The sequence below is a fragment of the Zootermopsis nevadensis genome, unplaced genomic scaffold, assembly GCF_977971745.1.
Source record: "Zootermopsis nevadensis isolate Lab colony 2312 unplaced genomic scaffold, Znev_1.0 Znev_ptg000023l, whole genome shotgun sequence".
Taxonomy (NCBI): Eukaryota; Metazoa; Arthropoda; class Insecta; order Blattodea; family Termopsidae; genus Zootermopsis; species Zootermopsis nevadensis.
In genome coordinates this window covers 4,453,498-4,470,550 of record NW_028259155.1, presented here as the reverse complement: position 1 = coordinate 4,470,550, position 17,053 = coordinate 4,453,498, and the positions used below count along the sequence as shown (strand labels likewise).

The 17,053-nt window shown below is 38.6% G+C and overlaps 1 protein-coding gene across 8 annotated transcripts in view; it reads left to right on the top strand.

Moving 5' to 3' along the window:
• LOC110831251 (cytosolic carboxypeptidase 6) overlaps window positions 1-17,053 on the top strand; it is a 323,299-nt gene that overhangs the window by 130,214 nt on the left and 176,032 nt on the right. For all 8 annotated transcript variants that reach the window (XR_015536683.1, XR_015536682.1, XR_015536680.1 and 5 more), the window contains one exon: window positions 3,038-3,254. Coding sequence is in view for 4 of the 8 variants with exons in the window: in XM_022067026.2 (XP_021922718.1) it covers window positions 3,038-3,254 (217 nt within the window). In the remaining 4 variants the exon portion in view is untranslated. The remainder of the gene's footprint in view (window positions 1-3,037; window positions 3,255-17,053) is intronic.

The window sequence follows — 17,053 nt, the reverse complement described above, 5'->3', positions numbered from 1 at the left end:
TCCCGGGTTCGATTCCCGAATTTATAACTTGTGTTGGGCAAGGCCGTGGTCTAGGCAACACTGAGTTTTCCTCCGTGGCATCCCAACAATTACTCCATTCACACACAGAAGAAGGCAATGGCAAACCACTTCTGGATCATCTGCCAAGAACGTATATGAACAGGTCCCAGTCCGAGAAAAGGATGGAAGGATTCTGTTCATATGGACCTGTCGTCAGACAGAACACTAAATAATAATAAGATGAGGTGGTCTAGCGGTTAGAACGCTGGCCTTGTAATCCTGGGGTCCCGGGTTCGATTCCCGAATTTATAACTTGTGTTGGGCAAGGCCGTGGTCTAGGCAACACTGAGTTTTCCTCCGTGGCATCCCAACAATTACTCCATTCACACTCACACAGAAGAAGGCAATGGCAAACCACTTCTGGATCATCTGCCAAGAACGTGTATGAACAGGTCCCAGTCCGAGAAGAGAAAAGGATGGAAGGATCCTGTTCATATGGACCTGTCGTCAGACAGAACACTAAATAATAATAAGATGAGGTGGTCTAGCGGTTAGAACGCTGGCCTTGTAATCCTGGGGTCCCGGGTTCGATTCCCGAATTTATAACTTGTGTTGGGCAAGGCCGTGGTCTAGGCAACACTGAGTTTTCCTCCGTGGCATCCCAACAATTACTCCATTCACACACAGAAGAAGGCAATGGCAAACCACTTCTGGATCATCTGCCAAGAACGTATATGAACAGGTCCCAGTCCGAGAAAAGGATGGAAGGATTCTGTTCATATGGACCTGTCGTCAGACAGAACACTAAATAATAATAAGATGAGGTGGTCTAGCGGTTAGAACGCTGGCCTTGTAATCCTGGGGTCCCGGGTTCGATTCCCGAATTTATAACTTGTGTTGGGCAAGGCCGTGGTCTAGGCAACACTGAGTTTTCCTCCGTGGCATCCCAACAATTACTCCATTCACACTCACACAGAAGAAGGCAATGGCAAACCACTTCTGGATCATCTGCCAAGAACGTATATGAACAGGTCCCAGTCCGAGAAGAGAAAAGGATGGAAGGATCCTGTTCATATGGACCTGTCGTCAGACAGAACACTAAATAATAATAAGATGAGGTGGTCTAGCGGTTAGAACGCTGGCCTTGTAATCCTGGGGTCCCGGGTTCGATTCCCGAATTTATAACTTGTGTTGGGCAAGGCCGTGGTCTAGGCAACACTGAGTTTTCCTCCGTGGCATCCCAACAATTACTCCATTCACACACAGAAGAAGGCAATGGCAAACCACTTCTGGATCATCTGCCAAGAACGTATATGAACAGGTCCCAGTCCGAGAAGAGAAAAGGATGGAAGGATCCTGTTCATATGGACCTGTCGTCAGACAGAACACTAAATAATAATAAGATGAGGTGGTCTAGCGGTTAGAACGCTGGCCTTGTAATCCTGGGGTCCCGGGTTCGATTCCCGAATTTATAACTTGTGTTGGGCAAGGCCGTGGTCTAGGCAACACTGAGTTTTCCTCCGTGGCATCCCAACAATTACTCCATTCACACACAGAAGAAGGCAATGGCAAACCACTTCTGGATCATCTGCCAAGAACGTATATGAACAGGTCCCAGTCCGAGAAGAGAAAAGGATGGAAGGATCCTGTTCATATGGACCTGTCGTCAGACAGAACACTAAATAATAATAAGATGAGGTGGTCTAGCGGTTAGAACGCTGGCCTTGTAATCCTGGGGTCCCGGGTTCGATTCCCGAATTTATAACTTGTGTTGGGCAAGGCCGTGGTCTAGGCAACACTGAGTTTTCCTCCGTGGCATCCCAACAATTACTCCATTCACACACAGAAGAAGGCAATGGCAAACTACTTCTGGATCATCTGCCAAGAACGTATATGAACAGGTCCCAGTCCGAGAAAAGGATGGAAGGATTCTGTTCATATGGACCTGTCGTCAGACAGAACACTAAATAATAATAAGATGAGGTGGTCTAGCGGTTAGAACGCTGGCCTTGTAATCCTGGGGTCCCGGGTTCGATTCCCGAATTTATAACTTGTGTTGGGCAAGGCCGTGGTCTAGGCAACACTGAGTTTTCCTCCGTGGCATCCCAACAATTACTCCATTCACACACAGAAGAAGGCAATGGCAAACCACTTCTGGATCATCTGCCAAGAACGTATATGAACAGGTCCCAGTCCGAGAAAAGGATGGAAGGATTCTGTTCATATGGACCTGTCGTCAGACAGAACACTAAATAATAATAAGATGAGGTGGTCTAGCGGTTAGAACGCTGGCCTTGTAATCCTGGGGTCCCGGGTTCGATTCCCGAATTTATAACTTGTGTTGGGCAAGGCCGTGGTCTAGGCAACACTGAGTTTTCCTCCGTGGCATCCCAACAATTACTCCATTCACACTCACACAGAAGAAGGCAATGGCAAACCACTTCTGGATCATCTGCCAAGAACGTATATGAACAGGTCCCAGTCCGAGAAGAGAAAAGGATGGAAGGATCCTGTTCATATGGACCTGTCGTCAGACAGAACACTAAATAATAATAAGATGAGGTGGTCTAGCGGTTAGAACGCTGGCCTTGTAATCCTGGGGTCCCGGGTTCAATTCCCGGTGGTGCCGGAATTTATAACTTGTGTTGGGCAAGGCCGTGGTCTAGGCAACACGGAGTTTTCCTCCGTGGCATCCCAACAATTACTCCATTCACACTCACACAGAAGAAGGCAATGGCAAACCACTTCTGGATCATCTGCCAAGAACGTATATGAACAGGTCCTAGTCCGAGAAAAGGATGGAAGGATCCTGTTCATATGGACCTGTCGTCAGACAGAACACTAAATAAATAAATAAATAATTTATTATATGAATAAATGCTTTATTGTGCTGTTTAAATCAAGAAAGTTTGAGTCCTGACACGCAGAATAGTGTGTGTGTCAATATAAATTTAGTTTTGAATGCATGGACAGTGAAGACAGAATCAATTTTTCTCACCTGAAAACAATTTTATTTTTAAATCTTTGTATTTTGCAGGCAAAGGATTCCTAACAAGTACGTTTACTACTACCGCTCGCCGGAACATCAGAATCACTATGTCCTGTCATTTGCATTTGGCTTTGACCGCGAAGAAGATGTTTATCAGTTCGCGTTCAACTACCCGTATTCATATTCCAGATGCCAGGCACACCTGCAGTTACTTGAAAGGCGACAGGTCCCGTATATTAAGAGAGAACTTTTGACCAACACGGTGGTGAGTACTGTCTACGTCATAAATACATATATAAATGTTTTCCCTCTGTGTAACTGAAATTTTACGTGACCTTATAGACATAAATATGGTTTAATTCTTTGGAAATAAATTTAGCCAGTAGAATTTTATCACGTGTCCCTTACATTGATGGGTATTTTGATAAGGTACGTGTCCAATTTTGTGTTAATTTCAAACTGATGTAATTTTTATTTTTTATTAAGTGTTCTGTCTTACGACAGGTCCATTGCTCTGCCCAAAAAGAGCTCTCCAGTTGTCCCTATTCTCGGCTTCTCGCTTTAATTCCTGGAACGTCATCTTCTTTCCTTGTTTAAGGTCGTCGGTTAGCTGTGTCAGTCTTCTTCCCAGTCCTCGCTTTCCTTCAACCTGGCCTTCGGTGATATCACTCATTAATCCATTCCTTCTCATAATATGTCCCAGCCAGTTAGCTTTCCTTCGTGTAATCTTTGCTCGTTGACTCTCCTCAATACTTCTTCGTTGGTCACTCGATCCGTCCACCTGATCTTCTCTATTCTTCTCCATCACCACATTTCAAAACTCTCCAGTTATTTCTGTTCCTTCTTCCTGAGTGTCCAAGTCTCTGCTCCATACAGCGCGACACTCCATACGTAACACTTCACTAGTTTCTCCTTCATCTCCAAGCCCAACTTGCTAGTCAGAAGTATCCTCTTCTTGACGAAAGCTGCCTTGGCCATGGCTATCCTTGCCTTTACCTCCTTGGTGCAAGAATGTAATATAGAAGGAAAATAAATTAAATGTTTATATTTCTAACACTACAGTGACATTTCATCATCGTCATCAATATTATCAAATATGGTACAAGACCAGCCACGGTGGTCTAGCGGTTAGAACGCTGGCCTTTTAATCCTGGGGTCTCGGGTTCGATTCCCGGCGGTGCCCGAATTTATAACTTGTGTTGGGCAAGGCCGTGGTCTAGGCAACACTGAGTTTTCCTCCGGGGGCTTCCCCGGTTTCTCCGTGGCATCCCAACAATTACTCCATTCACACTCACACAGAAGAAGGCAATGGCAAACCACTTCTGGATCATCTGCCAAGAACGTATATGAACAGGTCCCAGTCCGAGAAAAGGATGGAAGGATCCTGTTCATATGGACCTGTTGTCAGACAGAACACTAAGTAATAATAATAATAATAATAATAATAATGGTACAAGTCTTTTGGAGGATTTAGCATTTCGTCGAAAAATGGCTTCTATACCAGGGCAGGCAACTGTGTAGAAGAAAACTTAGCATAAAATATTTGACCACTTAAATATACTGACCACTTAAATATACTGACCACTTACTCCCATCTAGTGCCGAGGTCAAGAATTAGTAGGAGCTATTAACCTCTCCTCCCAAGCGCTTATATGGCGTATAGTGGTACAGCTTTAGTTTTCATTTTTTAAATGCAGTAAGTTGAAACCTCTGAAACCAAGAGATTTAGAATGTCTGAAGGAGATACGGGGACAATAAATGAGCCTAGACGATTTTGGGGTAGAGATTATAGCCCATACCGGCATTAATTATGGCCATGAAATTTACGATGAAATTTAAATCAACTGTCATAATACTGTTGTATTATTGTCAGCTTCATTCTGCATTTTATTTTAATTGTGCTAACGTGACGTATGAAGCAATTGAAGACATCACTGGTAGACTATGTTTTTCAGTATTTTTGAAGTTACAAACTTGTAACTCCTTCTGTCATTTAAAACAAATATTATCTGAAAACATTAATGAATACTACGTTAATATTTTCCGGGAAACATGTTTTGTTTACGTCAGGAATTTTATAACGTCACTGGAACATACGATTTACCAGAGAAAGAAGTTGGCTGTGGCAGATTTTGAGGTTACGTGTCGTTGAGAGTAAGATGGCGATTTTCATGTATAGTTTGGCTGGGTGTGTTTTTGTGATGGCGGCCATGATCGGCTACTCGTGTCGCTGTTGAGGTTATGTTACGGAGCGTCATTTCTCATGCACCATATGTACACATAAGTTTCACGATTTACTCCATGTTAGACCCACTCTGTGATTAATTTATCATTTTCGTCTATCCAATATTCCTAATACAGTGCTTTTGTTGATAAAGTTGAACGGAACAGTAACTTTATGGCTGGCGACATAAGCGTCTGTAATATAAATCGATTTTTATTGTTTTATGGGTCGATACTTAACTCGTATCGGGAAAACACTGTAGCTAATGGCGGAGAGTCATGCATTTGCAGCCGGTAACCATCAAATGGCAGTTGCGTTCAGCTTTGTTGGTGAAAGTGCTGAAAATATTACAGCAGGATAAGCCAATGTAGATATTTTTGAGTAAAGGAACTAATTTTGTTTTAATTGGGTTCATGACGCAGAGAGGTGAAGTGAATGGTCATGTTGGATTTTAGTTTCATGTCAGTAACGTAGTATAATTCAATTGGTAAAGTTGGTACCCCTGTGTACCTCACGCCACGATCGCGTTTTTATTTAATTCTTTTAAATTCTAAAAAGGTAATAAGTTAGAAATAATTTTACTAATTTAACATGTTTTTATTTCGTTAATATCTTTCGGGAACATTTGACAGATTTCAGAAATTCAATTGGTTTCTTTATATACAGTAATTTTTATCAAGATTACATTATAATATATCTACAGTAAATTAATCATTGGCACAGATATTTAGAGGTCTAATTATTCGGTTTTACTATACTACGCGATGTACAACAGTTTTCAGAACGTGCAATGATGTCTAGATATTCTAACAATGATGTAATGCCGATTACACGTGACTGTTTTGGGAGTTGACGCGTCTGCGCAAATGAAACCATGACTCATCGCTTCGAACATGTGACGTCCAGGAAGAAGTTCTTGCATGTTAACACTCGTGGCCTGCCAGATCTCGACACGTCACTTAGTAATCCTGTTGTCGTAAACTTGTCAGTCAATGCAGCATTGTTCTGGGATGTGATACGTGAGATTTGTTATATATTTTCTCAAGCTCTTGTTTAACCTCCTTCAAGTTTACACCTAAAGAATTAGATGTGTGTTCCACGAAAGCAATCCTAGTACTGACCTTCTACGGCATAACCGGTTGAAGCAAAGTAGTCACGTGGTACGCATGCGCAGTCCAGGGTTGCGTTTATACAATGGAACTTTTGAATCACTTCCCACTTCAACACATGTTCTTACAGGTGAACAGGGACAGGTTAATCAGTCTGCACATGACAATAATATTTCGAAAATAAATGTTTTCGTCCATGCCTCATGCCAGTTGTGACTGTAATTAACTTGACGTTAAAAATATTGAAATATATTAATAAAACTCTACGTAGTTTGTCAAGGTGTTAGTCCAAGATCTCGTGTATATTTTGTATATAAAGAATTTTCCCCCTGAGTGGAAGGAACTTTTTTTTAATTTAAAAATTGCTATAAAACAGATTAGTATTTTTTAAAAACTTTATACTTTGAATCTCAAATACTATAATTTATTCAGCATTAATTTGGTGCCTTGTCTTAATTATTTGGAATCGTCAGGGTTTAATATTGTCCTTGGTTATGGAAGTAGCAAAGACTTACGAAACGTTTGTAAACTTCTACCAGACTACAAGGTATTACAATGCAGAAGACAGTCATCTAAGAAAGTATTTGTTGTTGACTGTATCGGAGTCTCTACGTTTTACTTGTAAAAGTGTACCTTTAGCCATGGAGTGAAAACTTAGCAAAGAAAGTCACTTCTGTTCCAAGTCTGCCCACAATCAAATTTTCGTCCTGATTCTGAGTAATCGAGTAAAACTGCCCACTGCATGTCACACATTTCCCCGTGTAGCAGCTGTGCGCTGGGTAAACGAATTTCGAAAAAGGAACCTAACAAAAGTTTTGCAAGTTTAATTCAACGTAGTATATTACGTTTTCTGCAAAAATAAATAAAAAAAATTTAAAAAATTGCAGAAGTTGGTTAATTCAGCAGATATGTCGCTTCTAAGTAAAATAAAAGTTTCCGTTTCTATTTTGATTTAGAAATATTCTCATAAAATGTGTTCTGTAACCCAAATTCATATCGGATTTTAACCATAAGTTGCAACAGAATTCATAAAAATCTTTTTGCTTCGTCGAAAGTTGTAATATTTGTGAGCTACGATATATATTTTGACATTACCATTATTTTTTTTTTTGATTTATCGATTGAAAAACTGAGCTGATGTTTTAAATAATTCAGAACCAAGTGAACTAATGTGAAGCTATCTTAGTATTCCCTGTTGCAGAGAAGGTATATAGCTCCTAATCTTTCTCAATTTTGGACAGGAGACAGGGTGGGCCCCAAAGTCGGTCTGGACTCAGAGGCAACTGGAAAAATCCTCTGCCTCACTCGGGGATCGAACCCCGGTCGTCCAACCCTTAATCAGAAAATATTCATACTGAGATACATAGCTGATTGTACTGAACGTAGGATCAATCATCAGTGTTAAGTTCAATATTTGTAATCGAGATATGTCGTGAATGGTATAAAAGGGTTAAACACGATGGCAATTGTAACCATTCTCACGGCCGGTCTTTGAAGCTAAATATGAAAAAATTGGAGGTTTGTGAAGTGGTTAATGGTAGGAAATGCGGAAACTTCGATTCAGCAGATATGAACTAACCAAAGGAAAAGTCGTGTTGACACAAACAGCTGGTTAGCGGATTGTCATAGAGTTGTAATCGTAATGAATGGGCTTGATCTCTGCTTTAACTGGTTTTATCAATGTCATTCTGTCACTGTTACCGTATGTCAATCTTGTCCGTGGTTTCATGAAAATTATCCTGCGTTGTTTGTCATCATCATCAAGTTATAAATAGTTGATATCTTCAAAACCCTTATATTAACTTGTATAAATAAATCCTGTGATTTATCAGCCCCGTGGACCAGGGTAATTTTTGATAACTAACAGACCGTGTTTGTCTACTCTGAGGGTTTGAGCGTCAAGCGTGAAGATTTCTAACTTCTGGGATGTCCGCAGTGTAAATTTTGGTAAAAATTTACCGACGTTTCAGAGTCATCAGAAAGCGATGAGTCTGTAAACATTTCGAAAAGTCGGTCATTTCATATCGGACAATACGAAGCATCATCTCATCATCTCAGGCCCTCATGCTTGGGGGTTGGGCGTGAGGGTAACAACCTTTCGTCGTAAAAAACAGTATTGTTACGAACAAATTAACCAAGTTTCAGAACAGAATTTAAGGGCTTTGGTTAATTCGATGATGAATCTTAGGGTTTTCAAGAGCTAGTTACCAGTCACTATTCTGTGTAAGGCTGATTAAGAACACACCCTCATATCTTTTAAGCGTAAGGTAAATTTAATGATTTTATTCCGTCTGATTGTAGTTGTTTCGTGTGTGAGTGTTCATGTATACAGAATATGTGAAGAACACACAGAAATTTTGTGTGAATACGAATGACATGATTTTACTCCGAAACGTTTTGTAACCATCTACAAGACCACAATGCGCTGAGTTATGCAATACACTTTGAACATAAAATTATGTTTTGTGCGTGTATGAAGTATCACCACCTTGTCGAAGGCAATCTGCCGGGTGAGGAGGCTTGCGTGCTCAAATGACCCTTAGGGCTATGCCGGCCTGAGCTTCGGCTCATGGTAGGGTCACCCAAGCCGGACAGGTCTAAGGAGATGCGCTAGACTAAGAGTGATACCCTGGTCCTCCAGGTTGGGGGTTGGGTGTAGGGCTAACAACCTTTCACCTTTAAGAAAATATGTGTTACGAAAAAATCAACCAAGCCTCGGATCAGGACGGACTCTTTGAAAAGGGCTTTGGTTAATTCGGTGATGAACCTTCGGGTTCGGTGAGCCATCTAGTTAGTTAGTTAGTTAGCGTGTATGAAGTGTTTCGAATGATTTCTTGTCGTATTTTCTGTGTTGAATTATGTCCGGTAGATTCTGTGTGTAGCTTACTGAAATTTTATGAAATGGAACGTTATTATTCTGCATTTAGTGACGTATTACACTTTGCATATCCCCCTCCTAGCCCGGGGATGATGAAATTTGAAAAAAAAAATTGACTGATGATTTTTGAGATTTCCTTGTTACGCCGTCTCTATGGCAACATGAAAGTGTGTGTACCAAACCAGGCCCATGTATAACAAAGAGCTTAGCGTAATTCAGATGGAATCACAGGATTTACTGTGGTGGTATCGACTCTGTTCCGTCAGCCATGGTCCGGACCGGTAGTAGAAATGTGTAGATTCCGTATCGCAACGGGAAACGATGTAATTAGAAACTCATAGCAACTAGGTCTCTGTACTCCATTTAAAAGTGTCATTTGTAAAATTTGAAGCGTCATGTATACCATTGTATGTCATTGATACGAATCTAGTTTTCTAATGACATGTCTGACGAGTCCAACAAATCAATATCTGTTACGTATTAAATTTGTTTTGTAATTCAAATTGCATTTACGTTACAGAACTGTTTTACTAGTGGTGAGCAACACTGTGATATTTTTTTTAAACTTTGTTGTAATCTTTGATTTAATTTGTGTTTAATAAAGGGGAATTACGTATGCAAATAAATGAGGTTAATCTCCGTAAGCTACATAACAAATCATTGTGGTTAGTTTTTCTTAAAGACAGTAAAATATCCTTGTGACGAAGTTTGAAGGACCGAAACTTTTCGTTTGAGGTTTTCGTCTACTTTGATATATCAGAGTAACGACCTTCTATAGAACGACACCTTTCAGATATCTTCTTTTACCTTTCTTCAGTTTTAAATTTCTTCAATAAAATATTTAGTTTGTAATTTTCGATGTCAGTGGTATATTCTACTTCTGATTTTAAGATAAGATATTCTTCCACCGTTAAATTTTACGGGGACAAAATTGTAAAATTAAAAATATAAACGTGAAGCTGTCCTGCTACGCGCCGTGTAAAAAAATTATCGGATACTTTTTTTTATCGGTGTGTATTTCAGTAGTTTCAATCTTATTACGTCATTTGAAAAGTCTAACAACATTTAATACGAAAGCAACTTTCCTAATATGTCAGTGTCTTCTACTTTATGTTATTATATAGCTTTATAATACTTTTACTTGCTTCCACGACATGAATTTTTATTTATTATCAATAATTTTACTTTCATAATTGTAGAAACTTGAAAGAATTATGTACATTCTTATGTATATTCTTTTTGTGAAGCTAATAGTCGCTCATCTAGTGAAGATATTTTTCGCCATTTAAGAAATTTGAACTTTTATTACTGTTTTTACAAAATCTTACCAGTGATCCGTGTTCCCGGTGGTGCCCTAATTTATAACTTGTGTTGGGCAAGGCCGTGGTCTAGGCAACACGGAGTTTTCCTCCGTGGCATCCCAACAATTACTCCATTCACACACAGAAGAAGGCAATGGCAAACCACTTCTGGATCATCTGCCAAGAACGTATATGAACAGGTCCCAGTCCGAGAAAAGGATGGAAGGATCCTGTTCATATGGACCTGTCGTCAGACAGAACACTAAAATAAATAATAATAAATACACTTAGGTATCTCGAATGGCGTCTTTCTTCCAGCTGTGAAAATATGGATTCTTAACCTCAATTCATCCATCAGTAACAACCTGAGATCATGGCATCACAACCAGCAATCCACACGTTTCCATCTCGTTTCTCGGAACAAAGTTATAAATCTTAGCCTTCTCCATGCGTGCTACTTGTTTCGCTTATCTCGTAAGTTGCTTTCTTACTTAATATCTTTATTATAGTTTGTAAAGAGTGTGAATAGGTTGTCCACAACCTCCGTCTTCTGTCGAAGTATTCTTGCTTTAACAACCGTTCTCTGACAGACATCAGTCTGTGTGTTTTACCTCGAGATATCGAACTTCCCCACACATGAAAAAACATGTGTGTTTCATCGGTTAAAATGTTTAAAACTTCAATACTAACATTTTGAATAGCGTACAAATAAAGACCTCTCAGAAGTTTAAATGTTGTTGTGAAGAAGGTAATACAAAAAATATTCAAGCGCAAAGTCTCCGATATATAAAATTGTATGAGAGATGTTGTAAAGCTTGGAGGATTTACAATCTCATCACTGTATTCAAGAGACTGGTACGCTTGGAGCTACTACAAGTTTGCCCCTGGATATTAGCCTATCTGCCGCCATCTATTTGACAAGGAGCTCTCTTTACACCAGAGTCTTTGTGGACGTGACGTAAAAGACAAAGATCCCAACGCCCGTTATTATCCGCGTCATTTTACATGGCGTCTCGTCCCAGAGAGATGATTTTGGCTCGGCTCGTTACGGCCCGGTTTATTCAACGGAACGGCAAGGAAGGAGAAATGAAATTTTAGTGTTAATCATACGATCTACATTTTACTTTCCAAGCTGTCATATGGTTTTATAGTTGTTTCTTCAGTGAGATGCTTTTTTTTTAAAAAAAAACCGTGTAATAGCATCGTTAAACAGTTGGTGGCCACCGGTGAAATTTCTGGTTCTCACGTAGACCAATACGAAGATAACTTTTGTGGTGTATTAGACCGTGTAGTGTGTCAGAAGTTTACAGACGTTTCAGAAGTGATTCCTGTCTTACGGCACTGGTGTTATAGGAAGCAAGCACCTCTGAAACGTCGGTAAATCACAGGAGACAGTCTTGTTAGCAAAAATATATGGTTCAGTAAATTAAGAGATGTCTGCTGTCTCTGGGTTAAGTCGCTCGGTGTACATGTCCGAATCGAGGCAGGGATACCAACTCAAGGCCTGCACATCGCAGAGCGAAGCCTGGGAACCACAATGCATTGCAACACAACACGTATGTGTGTGCTTTACGGTCGAGCGCGGATGTCCCAGCAACCCATGGGGTGTAGTGCAGTGTTGTGGTCACGACAACTGTTAAGTCGGAACATTTCACAGCGGTTTTGAAATCACTCTTTGGACAGAGCCCAAGTATTTCACGAAGTTTGTACGTGTTTTAGACCTTTGTCTAAATTAGGCAGTGGCTGAACCTTTATTGTTTATACGTAAGACTAACTTAAATTGTTTTGTTTTGTAATTGGCTTTGTCAGCTGGTTTATCAGTTATACGGAACATGGCTTCACATTAATATATTTGTAAAGTAGAAGATGTGAAGATGTCCATTTTATTTTTCTAGGTATTGACGTCGTTTGGATTTGTAAGTAGATACCAGCAAGATAAAGAATGTAGTTGGGATTTATTGAAATCAAAAGGGGTTCTTTGTATTTTATCGCAAAAAATTTTCAATTTTTAAAATTATTTTCTTTCTGGTGTCACGAGCTGTCAGTGGTAAGATGAACGGCAGAATTTCGATATCTCGACGTTAGTGGAATCGATATCTAACTACGTTTATCTGTGTTTTGTTTTCATGTGTGTACAGAATTAAGCCTTCCAATGAGTAGTCCCCCTGTCTGTGACAGAAGAATAATTTTAATTATATCTTTATCTTTCCACATGATAAATATTACAATCGAATAATTCTCGTCTAATTAAATATTTATCTTCAATTCTTCCTTAATATTTATGCATTGGGAATTTCTTGTCACAATGTTTTCTTCAGTCACGTCATAAATGTGTAAGAGTTTGCAGTTACAGACGGTGGTAAGCAAATGTTTTATTTTTTTAATGTCTACAATGAATATTACTGAATTGTTCAAAGCTAAGTAGGCCTTCCATTCGCATTTATTTTATGAAAAATATTAAATATTTATTTCCTTCAATGAAGTAATGTGTTCAAATGAACGAGGTAGCTGACAGGAATAAATTTAAAATAGACCACTGTATAAAGGCGTGCATACTTGATTTAAAAGATAATTTGAATTTCTTGTCTCAATTCGCTTTTATCGAGAGCTAAGGTTTGTTTTATTTAACTTCTATAGCATAGTCATTTTAAGAACTTTGTGGTGAGAAGTCTGAACATGTAAAGATGAGAGATAAATGGTTAGCAAAATTGAGCCATCAATCTTAGCAAATGAAATAATGTTAGGGAGAAATGGCAGTTCGGGTTAGAGGTGGAAGGAGATGCAGAGAGGTGATGGCAGCGCCATGATCCTTGCGGCCGCGTCAGGAAACACAGTCTAGCTTATATGACCCATCCGCTTTGCCTGCAGAATAGATGAAGAGCTATGCTTTTCTGTAATGGGAACGGTTCAAGAAACTTTATTAAATTCTAATTTATAGTCTTTAATATTATGAAAGCCAAGGAACTCCTCTAATGAGCATGTCATTGGCGTGCTAAAGGTTCAAAATACTTTTCCTATAATGCGATTTAAATAATCCGAGATGATTAGAATTTCTTACCCATCTTCATGAGGAATGGATGACGAGTTGAAGGGAGTAAAAACGTTGGCCCCTCGCATAATTTCTTCCATCTTTCCACACGAAGAGAGCTAACACTTCGTAGCCGCATTTTAAAGGAAATTCTGTGTAGACTGTCTAATATTTAACTCCAGAATTGAACTTCCTGGCACAGAAAACAGTATTTTATGCAATTTTCATTCGAAGGCCGACACGTCGATGAGATAACCGGTTATAAGTACAATGAATTTTCTGTGTGGAATGAGTTCATAAAGTAGCTTATATTATGCAGATGTGTGTTAACTAGGAAGCTATTGAAGTTAAATCGACCTGAAATAATATTTAAAATAGAAGTTTAAAAAGAAGAATCAGGACGAGCTAAGACAGGTTGTGCAGGATGTTGGAGATAAAATTTTCTTAGAGGTAAAGTTAGGTATTTTTTTATTATTTCTTAGTCACGTAATTTTAGTCACAGCGTCAGTCTGTTGAATTTCTGAAAGAAAGTAGGATGAACCCCTTGTAATTAGCAAAAAATGTAAAAGATTAACATTGCTTAGTGTCGAAGTAGACCAGTCTTTCTCCCAAAAAGAATAGTTCACCGTTTAACCGTCTGAAGCAAAATAAATTCTCCATAAATTGAAGATGTTAATATTTAAGAGGACAAGAATACATACCTGTTTTTAAGACAGCGTCAGAACAGTAGTGAAATTTATTAAATATTGACAAAAATATTATAGAACTATTCTGTAAAATATAATAAAATTATTTTTATTTAAACAGAAATTAATCTTACTGTATACGCCTAAGCATTTTTATCCATACCCTCTGACATCTATTTGAGACATGTATTAGAAATATCAAAATTATTTTGCAGCAAAATTTTTAAAGTTCGCCATAAGTTATGAATAATTAGAAACTGCATAAATTTCATCATTACTATAACAGTTTGCTGCGTCATTGGGATTTACGTGTATGAACTCTTTAATTTATGTCTTCATTATTTATAATAATTTTCTTAACAGTGATGATAAATCCTCCATGTTTCGGCCTTTAAAGACGTTAATTTGGAACTTTATAATACATTTTATGTCTGTATTACAATATCTTTCTCCTGTTACATTGTTTATTGTTTGTCTTATTCTTTTTCAGAGGTAGAGGCTCGTATCTTAAAACTTAATATTTATATAACGGACTTGTAAGGATTATGTACCTTTTATAGTTCCAGTAACATTATTTCAGGAAATAAACCGATATTTTATGATAAATTGAAAACGATTTGTAGTTTAACTTCAAAAATCGTGGTCTAGCGGTTAGAACGCTGGCCTTGTAATCCTGGGGTGTGGGTTCGATTCCCGGCGGTGCCCGAATTTATAACTTGTGTTGGGCAAGGCCGTGGTCTAGGCAACACGGAGTTTTCCTCCGTGGCATCCCAACAATTACTCCATTCACACACAGAAGAAGGCAATGGCAAACCACTTCTGGATCATCTGCCAAGAACGTATATGAACAGGTCCCAGTCCGAGAAAAGGATGGAAGGATCCTGTTCATATGGACCTGTCGTCAGACAGAACACTAAATAATAATAAGATGAGGTGGTCTAGCGGTTAGAACGCTGGCCTTGTAATCATGGGGTCTCGGGTTCGATTCCCGGCGGTGCCCGAATTTATAACTTGTGTTGGGCAAGGCCGTGGTCTAGGCAACACGGAGGAGTTTTCCTCCTGGGGCTTCCCCGGTTTCTCCGTGGCATCCCAACAATTACTCCATTCACACACAGAAGAAGGCAATGGCAAACCACTTCTGGATCATCTGCCAAGAACGTATATGAACAGGTCCCAGTCCGAGAAAAGGATGGAAGGATCCTGTTCATATGGACCTGTCGTCAGACAGAACACTAAATAAAATAAATAAAATATATTTGGAAAAAGTCTTTACTTGCTAATATATTCTAGTGTTACTACGCCAGTATTTTTCTATAAGAATTGAGGATGATAATTTAAAGTATCAGTAATGATACCAGCTCGCTGGACATTGATTTAAACCCAGAATCTTCTGAAACCAAAGCTGGAGTGCTAGACTCTACAATATTGTATTCAGTAACTAAAGTAAATTTAAGGTAAAAATTATACCCATATTTCCATATAATGTCTTCAGATCACGATGTATTTGTATTATTTTAATATCGGTTTAATTGAACCTGGCCGTGAATTAAATATGTTTTTGTTATATTCTGTTAAGCAAGGAAAAAATCTGCATTGATAAAATTCAAATGCAAAGGAATCCCTTGAATTTTTGCATTTTGAGTTTTATGAGCTGAGTCACCGACGCACGAGTTACGATGTAATTTCTGATATCTCTTCGTACGCAGCCGTGAACATGGACTGGATGCTGTGTATCATCCAAGAGCTAAATAAAATATTGGTTATAGGCCTATAATTCTTGATGATATAGTACCAATAGAATGAGTGTCGTACGTCACAGTGGCATATCAAAATGTGCCGCATCTAGTTTGTCAGCTCGTATATATCGACCGCCATGTTTAGCTTATGTTAAGGTTTCTCAAAAAAATATTTCTTACGAGATTATATTCACAACAAAGTCTGTATCATGTTAATATGTTTAATAACAGGAATTAATATTTTTAGGGTGATATCAAGGAGGATTATGTAAGCGTCGTTGAAGGTACAGATTATACAGGGTGAGTCAAAAATATGTTTATAAACTTTTTGTACGTGTTCCTGGATCAAAATTAAGGAAAGATGTTTCTATGAACATGCGGTCGCATGGTGATGGGAGAAGTGTGTTGGGGCTCTGTCGTACATAAACCACATTTGTCTTCTTGTATTCAGTGGTACATCTTCAAGGAGACGTGGCAAGTGTCTTCTTAAGAACCACCGATATGAAGGTCCTCTTAGACGTGATGGAAGCATGTGTGGATCAATAAGCATGTCGCCATCAATTCCAGCACAAATTTTAATTAAAAATCTTTACTGGAAGCTGGATTAACTTTGACATAAATTCAATTCATCGAAACTTATTTTTGACTATTATTTTGAAAATGAAACATTAGCGACCCCATGTTCATAGGAACATTTTTTTCTTATTTTTCATCCTGGAACACGCACACGAAGTATGTAAACACACTTCTGACTCACCTGTATATATAAGAAATATAAAAAAAATAATTTGACAGCTGAAGGTAAGATGGCGCTGGTACCTACAGAATTATAGGACGATAATTAATGAAACTTAGTTTATCACTTGTTTACTTATCTCCTCTTTCAGAAAAATCCATTAAACTGGGACATTTCATTGATATTCACATTTTTAAATTTTGCTTTACAAATCGTCATTACTAGAACACTAGAGGATTAATAGGGATTGAAGATTAATACAGAGTAGTGTATAGCGATTATATGAACCTATACGGACGTAACATTAACTACACAGACAGTGTGAAGTAAAGAAGGAGCAATTTGTTAGATCCTTAAGGCTGCTGG